Genomic DNA, 19,331 nt, shown 5'->3' with positions numbered 1-19,331 from the left:
CATCAATGTTTGGTTCGATTGAAGTAGTTATAATTTTTAGGAAATTCTAAAAATGTTCACCCTATATTCTGGTTATAAGTTTACTCTTAGTGTGCTTCATTCTTGTATGAAGTTGTTCACAAAGGTACGAGCTGCCCAATAAATGATAATATGAATAACGCATAACTTTGTAGTGAGGCTTGTTTGTCACTGGGTAGGTATGATTTAAAAAAGTCCAGGTAAAGTTAATAACACTGTACATAGTGACTATGGTATCGTTTTAAACATAAGGTTGAAACACCAAACTGCATTTTGAAAACGCATTTTATTTCCCTTCAGTTCATAGCATCAAGTAACCCTCCCGTTCATGTTGAAAGCCAGTCTCGAACCCTGATCGCAACGATATAAGGTACCATCTGGGTGAGGTCTTGATAATACTTCTGAGCTTCGCGCTCTCTTCTAGGGCCGCGTTGATAGCTGCTTTGCGCCACATGTGGCTCGCAGGCCGCGGGTTGGATACCCCTGGCCTGCACTGTCGCAGGATTCATGCTCCATGGCCTTTTTCTGGGATCACATGAAAGTTTGATTAAGGTACAGACATGAACAGTGAGAACGATCTTGTCGCATTCATTTGCATAGCTGCCGCAGCCGTCCGAGAGACGTCCGAAATATTTCAGAAACATCTGTGATTCCAAATGCCGCCGATCTTAGATTTGTGTTGTAGCTGGTTATGGAAACATGAAACACCATCTGCGATTTCTCTTAATATCGCAATTGTTACATTTTGCTAAAAAAATTAATGTTTCTCAGTTATGTGTTGCTCTTTTATTTCTATAATTCTCCTGCATGCTTGCATTCGATGACGATGACATTTCTGAATCTGGATTGCTATCTAATTCCGACTCGTCTTTGAATAACCTACCCCTCCGAGATATTTGTGCACGCGAAAGCAAATCACCCTGTGGCACCTATATTATTGTAATAAATTTGGAATACACTCAAGGTAAATGTTGAAGCATAATCGAAGAAGCTTGTAGTACTGGCAGTTTTAAATTTTTCCTTATTATTTAAGAAAACATTCCAATAAGCCATCATAAATAAAGTACATGCAACAGCGCCTTGTTCTTATTGGTACCGCTACACTTTTTAAAATAATTTTGAACATAGACAGAGTCCAAATCTAAGCAACAAAATAAGTAGAAAAGCGAGTGCATCATTCAGTATGGAAGCCTAATTCAAAAGAAGAAAAACTCTGGTTAGCAATCCTTTCGTGAATTATTAAAAGCTACGGTGTTGATTTTCAGTCTGCAATTATGTAATGGATAGAAAAGTGAAATAGCCCAAATAAAATACAGAATTAAGGGACCATTGCAAATTTAAATTAAAATTTTGATTTACATATTTTTGTATATATATATAACACTGTTGAGAATAGTCATAATGGAAGTTTTAATAATTAAAATGGAAAAGAGACGAATCTGCGCGTTGGCTGCTAGATTATAAAATGATAAAAATCAAAAAGTAAAGGTCGGAACGAAAATGAAATTTTGATTTTGAGATATGAAGGTCTAACCTTTTCTCTCCGAGTAAAAATTGCCAAACCGAATAAACGCAAATTAATGAAACTTTCAAAAACCGAATCGTTAATAGAAAATTAAAATGAAAAAGATAAAATTAAAAAAAAATGCAGAACATGATACATAACAAAACAAATACCAAAATAATTTTTTTATTAATCTCTGTTTAACGCTTCAAATAGAGTTTGTCAAGGGAAAAGTGTTTTGAAGCTGTAATACTTCTTTGGCGATATGAAGCAACTCCAATGATGGAACACAGCAATAACTTTTATTTAACACTCAAAAAAGGCGACATACAAACAAGAAGAAGAAAGAATACTAACATTTAAAAATAAATTGCATTCTTCATTTCGAGAGTCGCACGTGGCACTCGAGCCTGGTTTCAAATATTGCCATTCACAAATACCTTAATATTCATCTATTTAAATTATTTAAACTACAAGATTTTAATAATATTTAAAGCTGTTACAACCTCTCCCCCAACGGAGAGACTTTTACCGAAGAGAAAAGTTCTGTAAAATTCGAAAGTTTATAAGCTCAGCTTGCTGAATTGTTTAAAGAGAAAAGGTAACTTCTCTCATACGTTTCCAAACTTCGGGCTAAAAATTTTAAGTTTTAAACAAATAGTTTTACACCACATTTAAATAGAAAAAAATGGAGAATGATCAAATTAGTCTTCCTTTTTTTTTTCTTGACGTGGACTTCTAGGTCTATGAAACCAGCTTTACGAATTAAATCCTGATGACAATTTTTTTTTTTTTTTTTTTTTTTTTTCAGTTTTATTTTTATTATCTGAACTCAATTTACCTTGAGTTAGTGCATTGTATCTTTCTTTCTGCCGATCCACTACAGGTCTCTTTTGAAAGTTTCCGCAAAAGTTTACGTAGGCATCAAGTTTTCCAGCTAATGTTTTAGATGAAATCATCTCTACCCACTCATCAAGAAAATAATCTCGAATTTCAGGAGGAACTCGACGCTTAAGTTGGTCAATCACCATCAAATCTAGCAACTGATCAAAAGTCTTAAGTCCTAGACCAGTCACCCATTCTTTGCAATAATTTACTATTTCATAATTGAAATCCACCCATGTGGATTCGGTATTCTTTTGATGCTTCATAAATTTCTGCCTAAACTTTTCCGGGCTTAGTTTAAACCGTCTTAACAATAAATTCTTACCGTGTTCATAGACTTTAGCTTTATCGGAGGGTTCTCTAGCTATTAATTGGGTTACTTCGTAAGGAAGTAGTCCTAGTAAATGAGATACAAATTCTTCTTTATCAATTTGAGCCCATTCTGCTTGCCTTTCAAACAATAGCAAATATAGACTGATATCTCCTTCTTGTCATCGAATTTTTGCATAAGGTGACGCAGCTCCGTTTTCGGCCGGATCTGTCCGGTATTTTGAGACTTTGTCTCTGCTTCAAGTCTTAATCTCTCTAATTCATACTGTTCTTTGTTTCTCCGCTCTTTCGCTTCTTCCTGTCTTCTACGTTCTTCTCTTTCCTCCCTCTCTTTCCGTTCTTCTATTTTATTGTGTCTAAGACTCCTTTGACGAATACTTCATCATAATCTCTACTTTCAACAATTTTCTGTTTTAAATCGACTATTTTGAAATCTGCAGTCACATGAACTCCCAGTTCAGCCGCGAGATTTTGCAAATCTTCCTTACGAGCTCTTCCTAAGTAAGACATTGTTTCTATGTTTAAAATTAACGAACTCTGTGTTCTTTGTACTTCCTCAAAATAGCTCAATTCAATTACTTTAATTAACTAATGCAGTCAGGAATCACGAAAATAAATGCACTTTGTTAAGTACGTATACCTCAAAAATGAAATATTTAAATTATATGAAGTTCATTCTCTCTACCACATTAATTGTGACTAAAATAAGAATAACAACATAGAGCAATATATATATATATATCTACCGTCTGGACAACTAAAATGAATATTAAATATAATATCAAATACGGTAATAAAATAAGACAATTTATTATTAACAGGAAGTAATAATCTGGTATCACTAATATTGCGTTCAGTGATGAACTAATAACATAAAGCAATTCTATATAAACATTAAGTAATAATCTGGTATCACTAATATTATGTTCAGTGATGAACTAATAAAATAAAAATACGCACGATTATTCGATCTCGGTCAGTGCCTCCAAAATAATTAAGACTGTAATACTTCTTTGGCGATATGAAGCAACTCCAATGATGGAACACAGCAATAACTTTTATTTAACACTCAAAAAAGGCGACATACAAACAAGAAGAAAAAAGAATACTATAACATTTAAAAATAAATTACATTCTTCGTTCGAGAGGCGCACGAGGTACTCGAGTCTGGTTTCAAATATTGCCATTCACAAATGCCTTAATGTTCATCTATTTAAATTATTTAAACTACAAGATTTTAATATTATTTAAAGCTGTTACAAAGCCTTAAACCAAATTGATTAATAAGTTCCGAATACATGTTTCGTTCCATGCATGTTTCTGAGCCGTATGAGACTTAAAGCTGCTTTTCATCACCAAATCTTCATTTCAAAAGAAATTTCTAATGCTCAGATTTTTTCCCTACATCATTCGTAGTTAATTAAATAAAAAATTATATAAAAATGATTAAAAGTAGTATAAAAAGCTAAGCAAAATTGATTAATTTACCTTGATTTAATTTTGTGTGATTAGTTTGGTTGTTGCCTTAAGCATTTGCATAAAATTTTTGATTTACTTGAGTAAAAAAACAAACACAATGTGAATCGCGTATGACAAAAATGTACTGAGATATATGATATTAAATTCTGAGATCATATTCAGGGGCCGTACACAAATTGAGGAGCGCAATTTTTACATTTGTACTTACCTAAAAATAAAATATCAGGTTAGAAAAAAAATCTGATATTAGATAAGGGACGAGCATTTCAGTGTAGATTATTGTGAAGAATATCGAGAAGTATAATTTTGTTTTCAAAATAGAGATCTTTTTCTCAGAATTTTATAGAATTCTATGTCTAGGAAACACTAGCAACTGAGTGAAAATTAAATTATTGAAGTATCTGAGTTGGCTTCATTATTGGCACGTAGCCAACTCGTAATATTATTTGCACTCATTAAAAAAGGAAAATATTTGTATTTTAATGAATTTGTTTGTGTAACTATCAGATCATGATACTAAACTAATAAAACATAAGTATTTTTAGACATTGAAAACTTATAAATTGGTCGCATGAAAGTTCTTTCGGCATACCCAATATAAAAATAAAGACGTAAGTATGATAGAAGAATGTCACTAAATGGCGCATAAGAGAAAAAATAAACTTAGAATTATTCCCGTTTATTTATTAACTGACCTCTTGATGCAAATTGAAAACAACGTTAATGTTCACAACTTCTGAAATTAAATACCTCGGTCAATTTTTTGGTCTTACGGGAGCCAAACGTTTTGTATTTTATTTTTTATAATGAGCATAACATTTTCCTAAATATAACTATAGGGACCGAGAAAGCGTATAAAAAGTTAGATTTCGTATTTTATACAAAACTTACTTATAAAACTTACAATTATCGAAACGTAAATATTTGCGTCATTTAAAACATTTTTGTACTTGGAAGTATATGTTTACAACCGACGGTTGTGAAGGCCGGGTAAAGAATTTTGTGGATGCAGTGCACATTCATATATATTTTTTCAGAAATGAAAACACTTACGCGTGACATCTGGGGACACGAAGTGCACCTTGCTGCTGATGTTGGTCGGATGTCCGGAGAGTGCGAAAGCCACAAGGTATAACTGGTACTCTGTCGCTGGTTGCAGTCTTTCCAAAATCAAGGACCTCTGTTCACCTGGAATATCGTGAACCACTCTGTATCTGAGAAGAAGAAAAAAATTGTATGAATATTAAGTTTTTATTTATAGTTTCTACAGTGCAGAATTCGATAGTCAGAAACTGCATAAGCTTTACACTGAAGTACAGAACTTCATTTTATTATTTACATTTTTCGTTTCACTCTGTTTAAGTTAAAATTACACCAGCACCCCGTAGTCACTATATTCAGTACCCGTTGTTTCAATTAACGGAGTTTATATATGCTCCCTATATTTTGGGAAATTAGACACAAGCACGTTTTAGGTATTTGGCAATCGAGAACGAACCTTAACATCGTGAAATATATCAACCTAAATGTTACGAATAATGTCATCTTTCAGTAATCTCGACAAACAGCACATTTATGCATATTGTTGTCGTTGTCGTCACTATAAAGCCTATTCAAATATAGCCATGAGCGAAGATGACAGTCCTAGCAATCTGCAAAATGTTATCGTCGTAGAGGTTTGGCCTCTTGAACAAGACCCCAGTTTTTAAGAATTGAGCGAGGATGGCCGGAGATTCAAAAGTGTGTGGAGTTGTCAGTTCTGGGCAATTGCCATAGTTTCTATAGTTTTCATACCCTCTCTGTAAATTTTCACTCTTGTGTGATGCCCACGTGGGATGCCACGTGCCTGACTGTGGGTTTCGTTACAAGTCTATCTTCATTGATGTTATGGAGCTGGTGCTTTATTGGAATCAAATTTTTCTTCAATCTGTATTTGCATCCGAGAGATTTCAAGGCTCTTTTGCCAGTTTATTTGCATTCTCGTTATTTGTCATGTTGATATGTGCTGGCAACTATTGAAGAATGCAGGACTTATCTAACTTTTGAAGCTCGTGTAGGTGAAAAGGGATCCTGTTGGTGATCAGAGAGCTTTTATTCAGGATTACCTGTAGAGCTGCTTTTGAATCACAGAAAACAACGAGTTCTTTTGTTTGCTCAGAAATATGCATATGCTTCTGGGAAAAAGAACGTCTTTTTTTTATTGTCATGCTATTTCTTGAATCTGAATGTAATACTACATGGTACAGTAAAAGTATTTTTTATTTTCTTTCATCTCTTGAAAATTACTTTTAAAACATCGAAAACCTTTAATGAAGAGAAATAAAGGAGAGAAAATGCAATGTAAATATGTGATGAGGCACAAAGTACAATTTATTACTCCGTTATTTGATGTTGCTTATGCCTGCCTGTATGAAATTATCAGTTAATTACAGTGGAACCTCTGATCAATAAATGCCTCGCTTCACGAACAAATTACTTGAACGGCCCGGAAGACGAACGATATCTCGAATTACGAACACTTAAGTGGCTAACAAGTGATTTTTCAATGAGTTTTAAGATAACTTATACCATATAATTAACAGGCAGAGAATTCTAGAAACATGATTTTTATATTTTCTAGTACTTAATTCTCATTAACAAAGCATAACAGCAGGAGATATAAAATACCCCTAATTCGTATTGAAGAAAATGATGGCCAGATTGTGTTGTATGCAGAAAATTTGAGCGCTTTGACACCTAGGATTTCTTTTGTTATTGTTGTTGTTGTGTTTCTAGGCTAGGAAGTTAGTAATAATGACGTTCAGAATTTACTAAAGGGCCGTAAAAGCGAGCCCAACAAGCAAGAATTACAACAACTATGGAAGCAGTAACAAAAGGCGATTGTGGGAGAAATGTCTTCAGAAGAACGGGAAGAAAGAACAAATTCTTAAAGCTTTTCATATTCATAAAAAAATATCTTGTTTAGTTAATGCCTTTAATTCTAATCCAGAGTTTCCTAATGCTTTTAAAATTCTAACTTAATTTTTTAACTTTCGTTTACTGTTTCTGCCGACAGATGGCGCTACTCCGTTGCCTTTATTCCTTTTTGGTATAGAGGCAACCGTGGCTTTCCCTTCGTTGCAGATTTCTTTGCTGCTGATGAAGAAGGACCTGTACATGTGCGTTCACGAAATCGATAGAGTTTTGACTAAACTTCTACGCTAAATACTAGGTTGTTGCTTTATTAATTTTATGCTTTACTTTAGAGTTTTTCTCATTTAGCTCCAAGTATAAGACTTTTCAAATGATCTTTTATGTCCGTCATATTATTTATGTATAACTGTAAGTTAGTTATCTGTATTACTATACAGGGTGTCCGAAAAGTCTTTCACTGATTACATAAATTGATAACTCAGGCTAGAAGTAAGATACAAATATGAAACTTGTGTCGAATTTTTTACAAACTATCAAAGTTTTTTTTCTGTTTTAGGTTCGCAGTACGTAAGTAGTCGATGAGGTGCAGCGCCCAAGAAGCCATGTTAACCAATCAGGAGTAGGCACAGTGTGTCCTGTGGTACCATAAGACACGATCATCAACCAAAGTGCAGAGACAATTCCAGACAACATTTGGAAGGAATCCACCTGATGTCAAGAGCATTAAAGCCTGGTATGAGAAGTTCAAGAACACAGGATCGGTTGCTGACCTTCCGAGGTCTGGTCGACACAGAACCTCAGCAGACAGGGTGGAAGCTGTGAGGCAGTTTTTTCTGTGAAATCCGAAGAAATCGGTGCGCAGGGCCTCACGTGAATTACAGATACCAAAAAGCTCTCTCCATGACATTTTACACAAACGTTTATTGTTTCGTGCATACAAAGTGCAAATCGTTCAGGCCTTGTTGCCCAATGACAGTACACGTCGATATGACTTCGCGGTCGAAATGCTATTACGTATTGAGAACGATGATGGTTATCTCAGACGAATTGCCTTTTCCGACGAAGCGACCTTTTTTGTCAGTTGAGTAGTGAATCGCCATAATGTGCGCATTTGGGGTTCACAACGTCCTGGCGAGGTCATGGAGTGCACCAGAGGTATTCCAAAGGTGAATGTTTGGTGCACGCTATTCCACCATCGAATTATCGGGAAATTCTTCTTCGCTGAGGCTACCATCACATCTGCAGTGTATCTGGACATGTTGCAACTGTATGCTGATCCTCAGCTGCTTCAGTATCACCTCGATGTCTTGTTTCAGCAAGACGGTGCACCGCCTCATTGGGGTTTTGGACGTCCGTGCCTATCTCGATATGACCTTTCCTGGGCGATGGATTGGTTGTGATGGGCCAACGGTTTGGCCTCCACGCTTTCCTGACATAACCCCATTAGTCTTCTTTTTATGGGGTTATGTCAAGGACGAAGTCTACCGAACACGTGTACCAGATCTTGAAACCCTGCGGCAACGGATAACCACAGTCGTTGAATCGATCCCTCCAGTGATGTTGGCTAATGTGTGGACGGAAATTGAATATCGCCTAGATGTGCTACGTGCTACCAAGGGTGCTCATGTGGAAGTTTACTGATGTGTGAAAAAAACTTTGATAGTTTGTAAACAATTAGACACCAGTTTCATATTTATATCTTACTTCTAGCCTGAGTTATCAATTTATGTAATCAGGGAAAGACTTTTCGGACACCCTGTATATCATTTGAAATAGGTTTCATTCCTTTTGTAAATTTTCTTATTATTAAATTTTTCAAGTTTTTATTGTAGAATTTTCAATTAAAAGCGCAAGTCAAGCGATAAATGTAAACGCAGTTGGTTTCCACCATTTGGGATCTTCGTTTCGGCCTGGTTCTTTTATAGAACTCTTTCTTCCCCATATGTAGTGGTATCTTTTAATTTAGAGATACCGATTTAATTCCATTTGCATAATTACGGAAAACTATCGTAAGTTGATTTATTGCACCGATAAAATTTGCATTGTTATACAGTAGCGCAAGACCTCTGCCTTGTTTGACATCCATGATTTATCAGGATTTCGGTGGAAGTGGTGATTAAAATATTATCTCGCTATTTAGCTTAAATGAGTGAGAATTCTCGAGCTATTTTGACCTCAGAGATATTAATCTCAATGTTACGAACAGATCGCAGTAATTATGTTTTACAGTTCAGACGTGATATTTTTCACAGTAATCGAATTATGGCATATAGTTATGTGCTGATTATCCATGTTGCGATTGCCTTATAGTGTTGCGAGGCCCCCAACTTGTCAGCAACTATGGTAGTGGCTGCTATGAACTGTAAATTACACAAACTCGTAAGAAGGGTTTAAATCCCTTTTTATTCATTCCACTTTAGACATAACAGCTGCGTTCACTTGACGCTCACAAACTACGCCGACCCGGCGGTTTAACAAAACAGAAATGTGAAACTAAAAATAAATGACAGGATGAATAAATAACGAGATCACTACCTACGAGGCTCTAAAATCGTAACTAACTTAACCGCGTTCTAAGATACAGCTGAGATTCAGCAAGCTTACTGATTAAGCAGTTGAAGATTCAACGAACTGCCGAAATAGGCACACAGGCCGAAACGCGCGGTTCTTAAATTTCTACCTAGCAACCTTCACGTTCGTGATTCAAGAAGTACACATACAATCTCGTTTCCCTTCTATTTAAACTCAACTTACTTCTGCTAAAATTTGAATACACTGTGCGTTCTACTACAATTTACATACTCTGGCATTGGCAATTCTAGGGGAAAGTAAAGGCTTGACAGGAAAGATAGCTTAAAATAAATGTTAGTTAAAATAAATATAAACCCTACATTTGGCGCTTCCAGAATTTGGTAAACTTGGAAGTAGGTCCTAGAAACGACCTGTGGTAAAGTTTCCATATTCTGACCTAAAACTCAAGAGCTCCGTTTACAAAAACAAACTTTTACCTAAAACATTACAATCGTTTCTGTAGATGATTAAAATACCATATTTTCTTACAGGATCCTTTGGTCTTCATCAATCAATCTTTTTCTCTTCCTTCCAGCATCTGGAAGGAATAAGTATCAGTATATTCGAAATACATTATGATTTACACTTTCTTAACACTCGATACATTTTCGTATTCTGTCCTTTTCTTTTCCTTATTTAACTGCTTACATTCACATTCATTCAAATATTCAAACATGAATTTAACTTTACCCTGGTTCTCCACCATGTGTGGTGTCAAACGGGAATCTTCGTGTTTTTGCATTACAACACTTCCCCTAACCACAATGATTTGTTAGAATTCAACGACCAAATATGACACACCTTAATCGAACATACTGAAACTCGATGAGCTATGTTTAATATTCTTAAAATTCAAGTGTAGGTGGAGAACCCTACAAAACACATTCATTCTAAATTCCCCCTCATTCATCTTTAGACATGCAGGCTTTCGCTCTAAAGCATGATTTTATTTACTGTTTAATACTTAGATTTGAACTCGTTTCTTTTGAGCATTTACTTTTAGCATCTAAAATTTTATGCTTCTAGACTAAATTCTACTTTTACATAACTTTCAAGTATTTACCTATATTTACATATGATTTTTACAATTTACAATAAGATGAATAAGATAAAAATAAAATTTTACTTCACGCTTTCTTCGCCAAGCTGGCGGCACTGAAACTAAATTTTCCATTAATACAAGAATACGAAGTTATTTTACTTTCGGCCAAATTTTGGCTTTAACATAACAGAACTAGTCTTTCGACCAACAGGAACTGCTTGCTGTTAGATTTTACACTTAAAGAAAATAATGCTTTTGCCTTAGCTAACTACAGTAAACAAAACTAAGTCTCAACCGAGACAAATTGACTTCCGTTAACACATAGAACTTCGTATTTACACATAACATTTCGGAACAAAAGAAAAATTTATAGAAGATTTTAACTTATGTTTGAGTTTTTGATGCTTGGAACTCCGACATCCTCTTCTGGCAAAATTGATCCCAAGTTACAGAGTTCATGGAAGTTAATTTCCGCTATTGGGTTCTTTGAGTTTCCTCCATGGGGACTTTTCTTTTTCGCCCTCTGTACACCGGCCTCTTGGGGTGGTAGTCTTCGGGTTCCTGTCTTTTCCGTTTGGCCCCTGGACGGCTGGTCTTGGCGGTCTCCGGTCTGGATTCTTGCTTCAATTTTTTCTGTTGGTGCCAATCTTTTCGTTTCCCTTTCTGTCTTTTTCTTCTCATGCACGGTGGCCTTGTTTGCTCCTGACTATCTGGCCCTGAAAGGGGTTTCCTCGACTAAGATTTTCTACAGTGGGAACTTGTAACTGGTCTTTCCCTGTTTACCAAAGATTCTTTACGAGGCGGCGTTGATTTCCTTCACTTCTTGATTGTTGGAGTGTGACCATTTTCCTTCTTTCTTTTCCGAACCCTAGAATGACTTGTAGAAGGGCTAGGTTCCTCTTCTGTTCTCTGCTTCTTGGGTGGTCGAGCGGGTGGCGTTAATTCTGGAATTTCCACTTCTTTTGCGCTTGAGCCCTGAAAGAAACTTTTAAGGATTTCAAAATCATTTTGATTATAATATTTTTTCACCTGGTCGGGACTTGCTTTACAGGTTTCCCCTCTCTCGTTCTTAAGGTACAATACGACTCCCTTGATTTCCTGTATTACATAGGGGCCTTCAAACTTTCGAGCCAATTTTGCAGTGAAATTATCTGGGGCACTTGACAAAGAAAATTTCCGCTTTAACACTTTATCGCCTACTCTAAAATCTGCTTCCCGACGTTTTCGATCATAGTACACTTTCTGTCTATTTCTTGACGTATCTGAACTTTTAACCGCCTGATCAATAAGTTTCTGTATATCTTTTTGTTTGAATTCTTCTTCCCTTTGTTGCACAAAGAATAGTTTATCTAGTGGCGTAATTAACTTACGTCCTAAAAATAATTCTGCTGGAGTTTTTCCACTAGTATCATCATGATTTGCTGTTCTTAAAGCATAAGCTAACTCATTTATGTAGCCATCCCAGCGCTTGTGATGTGTGCTAACATAGCCTCGAATTATTTTTACAATATTTTTATTAACTCTTTCTGCTATGTTTGCCTGTGGTCTATACGGAACCATTTTGATATGGCGTATGCCAAGTCCAGTGCAAATATTTTCAAATATTTGGCTAACGAATTGTTTACCGTTATCGCTAATGACTTTTATCGGTGCACCGTATTTTAAAATGTATCTGTGTAAGAATGCATCTGCGACTGTTTTGGCTGATGCGCGTTTAAGTGGAACAATTTCTGTCCATTTTGAAAAATGACCTACAATTACTAAAAGAAAACGATTTTTATTTAACTCACTCTGGGGGAAAGGACCAAGAAGATCTATGCCTAAAATTTCATTCGGAAATGTAGCGCGAATGCTATTTAAGTACCAGGCCGGGATGTAATTAATATCATTTATTAATTGACATTGGTTGCAGGACCTGACATACGTTGTTACTATTTTGTATAATTGCGGGAAATATACCGCCTCGCGTACCCTTTTTATAGTCTTTCTGACCCCTAAATGACCCGATGTTGGCGCGTCGTGTAATTCCTTCAAAACGCTCAATCGAAGAGAGGCTGGGATGACTGGTCTATACTCAAAATTTCCGTTTGTTGATTTCGTATAAAACAATAAATTATCTATTATTTCCTAGTTTTCTGCTCTACTTCTTATTGCGGCGACATCTGTATGTTCAAAGATTTCGGGGTCTTTTAAATAAGCATAAATACTTCCAAATTCAGGATCAGCTTTCAGTTCAGCAATAATTGTTTCTCTAGAATGTAAAATTTTAGAAGTCAACACAGCGCATTTGAGTTTATTCCTTTCATCGTCCAGTTTTATTCGGGATAGTGCGTCAGCTACATTATTTTCTTTCCCTGGTTTATATTTAATTATTAGATTATATTCTTGAAGTTTTAAAGCTCATCTTATTAACCTGGGCGTTAGGTTTTTCCCCGAGTAAAGTCTACCAACAGCCGCATGATCCGAAAAGACTGTTACTGGCGCTTTGCCGAAATAAACTCGAAATTTGTGTACAGCCATTAATACGGCTAATGTTTCTCTCTCTGTAGCTGTATAATTCCTTTGTGTAGGGTTCAACGTTTTACTAAAAAATGCCAAAGGGTGGCCATTCTGCATGAGAACCGCACCTACGGCATAGTCCGACGCATCTGCTGCAAATTCCAGGTTTTCGTCCCCTTCCGGGAATTTCAAAACAGGGGCATTGATGAGTGCTTCTTTTAACCTTTCAAATGCTGTATTTGCTTCTGCTGTCCACGTAAACTTACTTTTTTTTCTTTTAATAACTAACAACGGTTCAACAATGTTCGCGAAATCTTTTATGAACGACCGATAATAAGAACATAACCTAAGGAAGGAAGAAAGTTTCTTGGCGGTATTAGGAGATGGGAAATTCTTGATGGCTTTTATTTTTGAATCCTGAGTTTCTATACCCTTTTGCAAAATTTTATAACCCAGATATTTAAATCCTTTAGTCGCGAACTTGCATTTTGATTCGTTAATTGTAAGACCGGCCTCTTTTAATAATTTAAAAACCTCTTCCAGATCTTTAATATGTTGCTCCAACGTACTACTCGTTATAATTATATCATCTAGATAGATTAAAGTCGATTTTCCTAGGACAGGCTTTAGAACAATGTCCATGTTGTCAATGTCTATCTCTCTGGAATGTTGACGGGGCCCCACACAACCCAAAGGGCATGTGTAAAAATGCATAAGTGCCCGATTTTGTGATAAACGCGGTTTTATGTATGTCTTCGGGTCTCATAGCTATTTGATAGTAGCCAGACGTTAAGTCCAACGTAGTCATGTATCTCGTAGACTTAATCTTTTTAATAATTTCCTCTATTACAGGCAAAGGGTAAACCGGGAACTTAGTAATACTATTAAGCTTTCTGTAATCGATAGCAAACCTCCAAGCCCTTTTATCCGAAGGAGGGAAATCTTTCTTTTTCCTACATAGTACGACTGCACTCGCGTACTCACTATTTATGGGCGTTATTATCTGGTTCTGCAGCATTTCCTGAATGTGTTTCTCAATATTTTGCTCTTTCTGTTTATCATACCGGTACGGTTTAGTCCTACAGGGTTTATCGGCAGTTAGTTGTATATCATGTGTTACAATTTGACAGTTACCAGGCCGTTCTGAAAACAAGTTTGAAAAAGTACTCACCACTTGCTGGATGGCTTGGCTTTCATGGACATTCAAATGGCTAAGGTGTACCTGCGGTTGTTTCACTGGCTCCACCACCCTCCGATCCATTTCCAGCAGAATCGAATTCTCCTGAAAATTTAGCTTGGCTTTCGCGGCCTTTAAAAACTCCATGCCTAAGATGACTGGATTCTGTAAACTTTTCACCACAAAAATTAATACTTTAAGGCTTGGATCTTTTATCTGTATTTTTAATGATAATTTCCCGATACATTGACAGGTTTTTCCTCGGGCCGCTATAATTTCTGTGTTTTTTTTTAAATAATCGTAACCTATTAAAATTCTTCTTGAAAAATGTATCACTCATAAAATAACTTTCTGCCCCTGTGTCAATGAGGGCTTCTACTGGTACATCGCCAACCAAGACTTGTATAATTGGTAATTGGGAATTCTTTACCACGACCGTGTTTAAGTATCTTCTTGAGGGTTTTTTCGAAACTTCCGGGGTCTGGACCCTCGCTTTTATAGGTCCCTCTACTCGTTTAAAGCTTTCCTTTCAACTTCAGTCTTTTGGGTACGCGGACGGTTTTTTTCAAATTTCCTTTTTGCGCCTTGAGTTTCTAGCTTCGATGAGTTGGCTTGATAGCTCTTTCCCCCATAAGAGCGATTTGTGTTTCCGGTCTGTTGATTTGAGAATTGCCTTCGGTGACCTTGAGAATACGATGCCCCTCTAGATTTTTTCGCTATTCTTCGGTTTTGGAACTTGACCGCCAACTCGAAGAGTTCCTGCAAGGTGCTTGGATTTCGGATTTCTAAGTAATCTTGGACAGCAGGTAGCAATCTTGTAATATTATTTCAATTATCTCCGCGTCGGATTTCTTCCCATACAGCATGTTTGTCAGCTTAACTTTTAGCAGAATAAAGTCCGTCAAATCTTCTATATTACGTTGATAAAAACTATACAGTTCGGCTTCTAGCTTTGCTTGGTCTTTCACTATGGGGAAAGCCTTTAATAATGATATTTTAAAAATTTCAAAGGTATATGTTTGACCTCCGAATTCTCCTAATAAAAATTTCCCTATACTCTTCCATCATAGTGAGGTCTGTCCTCTTAGTGCAGACGTGGCAATGGCAACTTTTTGTCTTTCAGGCACAGGGTATAACTGGAAGTGATTTTCAAAGCCTTCTAAAATATCGCCACCGACTTTTTTCCGTCGAAATTGACGTTTGGCTTGATAGATGCTCTCATCGTTTGGACCAGATATCCAAATCCTTCTAACTGGTTCGCCATTTCTTGCTGTTGGAGTTTTACAGGAGCTTCCATCCAGTTTTCGGCCATCTAAGTTCGTAAGATGTTAGGGCGCCAATATAGTGTTGCGAGGCCCCAAGTTGTCAGCAAGAATAGTAGTGACTGCTATGAAAAGTAAATTACACAAACTCGTAAGAAGGGTTTAAATCCCTTTTTATTCCACTTTAGACATAACAACTGCGTTCATTTGACGCTCACAAATTACGCCGACCAGGCGGTTTAACAAAACAGAAATGTGAAACTAAAAATAAATGACAGAATGAATAAATAACGAGATCACTACCTACGAGGCTCTAAAATCGTAACTAACTTAACCGCGTTCTAAGATACAGCTGAGATTCAGCAAGCTTACTGATTAAGCAGTTGAAGATTCAACGAACTGCCGAAATAGGCACACAGGCCGAAACGCGCGGTTCTTAAATTTCTACCTAGCAGCCTTCACGCTCGTGATTCAAGAAGCACACATACGATCTCGTTTCCCTTCTATTTAAACTCAACGTACTTCTGCTAAAATTTGAATACACTGCGCGTTTTAAAAGTCATAAAATCAAATCGATTAGGTGGATGGGGGGCTGCGCCTCTTTCTGTACACTGCGCGTTCTACTACAATTTAGATACTATGGCATTGGCAATTCTAGGGGAAAGTAAAGGCTTGACAGGAAAGATAGCTTAAAATAAATGTTAGTTAAAATAAATATAAACCCTACAAACTGAACCTGATAATTTAATCTTTTATTTGATTAAGGCGATCATTTGGAATATCCTAGACAAAAATGCAATATAATATGTTATTAATGGGAGGGTAATTTTATTAAGCAGAATTTAAAATTTCTTTTTAACAGGTCCATTGTTTAAATCCTTTGTGTGCAACTACACTAATTGAAAAAAATTACGACTAATCTAGGTCACCAGGCGAAATTCTCGGTTTCTTTCTTTTCTTCTTTTTTTAATAAATGGTTGTGTAAATCTTGAAGGTCATTATCGAAAGGGCAATGAAACATTCTTTGGAAAGTATCCTTTTTATTTTCAAAACTAAGTGCTTTATATTACTTGTGGCTGAGAAATTTGAGAATTAATAGGATTTTGATTAAGCAGATGACACAATCGTTGAAGTTCGGTGACAATTACGCTTGCAACAGATGTGAAGATAAATTATTAATTTTTTCCTTTCCGAGAAGTCTTAACCTCCGAATTTCATTCGTTCCCAGTATATATTAAAGAGCTTCGGAAGTTCCAAGCACTGTGCTTTAAATTTATTTTCGTAATCTTTTCATCTCTGTTACATTGCCAGTTTTTAACATAACAATAATTTAATCTGCGCTTTTGTTCCGGCAAGTCAATTTGTTTTGCATAATTCTTCAGAAACTTAAAGAATATTAAAATATTTTAAATATTTTTTGAATACTTTTAATGTGTTGTTTATTTTCCTCATTATTTTTGTCACGTTCGGAAATACAAATCAACAAGGGCTATTTCAGTTTTTAAAGAACTAAATGAAAGAACTGATGTTTCACATGATTTAACTCCTTATGTAAATGAAAGAAAAAATTTCAGCTCTCAAGAGTTTCGCTGCACTCTTATAGTCACAATATTAGCGTATCACGCGAAAAATTGCGCTTATCTAACCTGAATGCATCATTTATCAGACTAAAGTAGTATGAGAAATTAATCCTATTAGACGTTACCACACACTGTAGTGTTAGTTATTAGACTTATATATATTAATTCGAACATAATACCCATAGAAAGTTTAGAAATACTATATATGAAAATATTTTCTAGTGTAAATGAAACAAAATATTCTTAGCTTTGCTTTAAATTTTCATTGAGCCGCCATTGTTAAATTTCTCCACCTTGCCCATTCTAATTTTTCTGCTTCGAATCGTTTGTTTTAAGAAATATACGAGTTTAACCCAGGACCTTTTTCTTAAAATTAAAAATCCCGCAGCCATTGCATTGCGATCAAAAATGATGAACAAAATAAAATTAAAAAAGAAAAGAAAATCTGAAAGGTTCCAGATTTTAAATTATGTCCAAAGGGGCGTTTTTTAAACATTTTGTCTGTTACGTTTATTTATTGAATGTAACGTTCTTCTCACTTTAACCATAAAATTGAGTTCTAGAGCAATATCGCAAAATAGTTTTAAATTGAGCATATCTTTAGAATTTACGATAAAATGTCTCGCGCGATGGAGATAAATTTTTTTTTCTGTACAACGTTGCCATTGCTCGCTTGGAAATCCTTGAGCTTGTTAATAAAAAATTCGTTAAAGTTTTACAAAATATAAAATCGATAATAAAAGAAATTTCAAATTTGGGCTTCCACATGCCCATATTCGCAGCAGGATAACGTCATTCAAAATTCGATGGCTCTGTGTACCTTTGTCTTATCATAATGCAAGAAATATACATACATTTATGCAGATTTTTCATTATTTAATTTCTTCAAATATAATGCAGGACTCTAACATTGGGTGGCAACAGTTTGAAAAGTGAAACGGACATTTATAGTGAACCAATGCAAAATCGCAAAACGAAAACAATAGTTCATCTGGAACAAAGCCTCTTGAGACTAAAAATAAAAATAATAATACTAATAAAAAATGAAGACAGCTTTCTTCAAAGCCCATCGTTTCCCTTCTGCTTCGATTTTCAATAATCTAAACATAGGACCGTAAATGGCTCTGACAAGTTCTTCAGCTGCAACCCATAATAAAGAAACTGAGGAGAGAGGAGGACACAGGCTTGTGGAACATACCCGACTGGCTTAAAAATTCTCTGTAAGTAACATTTGTCTGAATATCATTTTAAAACTTGTAGAGACATTAGGTATTTTTGAAAGCAGGAAAGAGGAAAAATGAGCAATGCCCTCGCCAGGACTCGAACCACGGACCTCTCGAATAAGCGCCGAGCGTGCTGCCAACTACACCACGAAAGATTGCTAAGAAGGTGGGAGAAATGCCTTATATACTCCCCCTTTTAAAGGGCGACTGGGAATTAGGAAACCCAGTCGCCAAATCATGGTGGTGGAGAATCATCATCCAACAATTTTTTTTTTTCAGCTTGGTCGCTACTGAGGAGACATTAGATATTTTTTGAAAGCAGGAAAGAGGTAAAATGAGTAATGCCTTCGCCAGGACTCGAACCACGGACCTCTCGAATACGCGCCGAGCGTGCTGACCGCTACACCACGAAGGCATGCTAAGAAGTCGGGAGAAATAACTTATAAACTGATTCGTCCAAGCAAATTGAAATCTTTGCAGATTAGTTAAGCGAGAAATATAGATATTTGTAAAAGCTTTACTAAAACAAGCTATTTATTACTTTATTATTTGACTTATTTATGGAATTTTAAGCAAAAATTTTCGGTTAAATTTCATTGTTGCTTTAAAATTTCGGATAACTTGAGAATTTAAGAGTTTAATTTGACATTACTGTGATATGTAAATATTTCAATTTTCAGTTTTACTATATTTTTAAGCATTGTTCTAGGACAGTTGTTCTATATAGCTGCGTTCTTGAATAAACAGTGGTAAGTTGCTGCAAATACTGCTCGACATTGAAAATGCAACACTAAGAAGAAGTGGTCAGAAATTTATGCAAATTTTAGAGTAGACGCATGTCACTGAGT

General features: G+C 35.8%; 1 protein-coding gene across 3 annotated transcripts in view; it reads right to left on the bottom strand.

Moving 5' to 3' along the window:
• Nucleotides 1-19,331, bottom strand: part of LOC118189579 (uncharacterized) — a 1,110,938-nt gene that overhangs the window by 11,454 nt on the left and 1,080,153 nt on the right. For 2 of the 3 annotated variants that reach the window (XM_085825600.1, XM_085825601.1), the window contains 2 exons: nt 10,190-10,238; nt 5,270-5,430 (listed from right to left, as the gene is read on the bottom strand). In XM_085825600.1, the coding sequence (XP_085681726.1) occupies nt 5,270-5,430; nt 10,190-10,238 (210 nt within the window). The remainder of the gene's footprint in view (nt 1-5,269; nt 5,431-10,189; nt 10,239-19,331) is intronic. The other variant, XM_085825599.1, reaches the window with a different exon arrangement.

Source organism: Stegodyphus dumicola, chromosome 10 (assembly GCF_044657685.1).
Source record: "Stegodyphus dumicola isolate Sdum_Otavi_A_Nest chromosome 10, ASM4465768v1".
Lineage (NCBI taxonomy): Eukaryota > Metazoa > Arthropoda > Arachnida > Araneae > Eresidae > Stegodyphus > Stegodyphus dumicola.
This window is presented reverse-complemented; position numbering and strand designations above follow the sequence as displayed.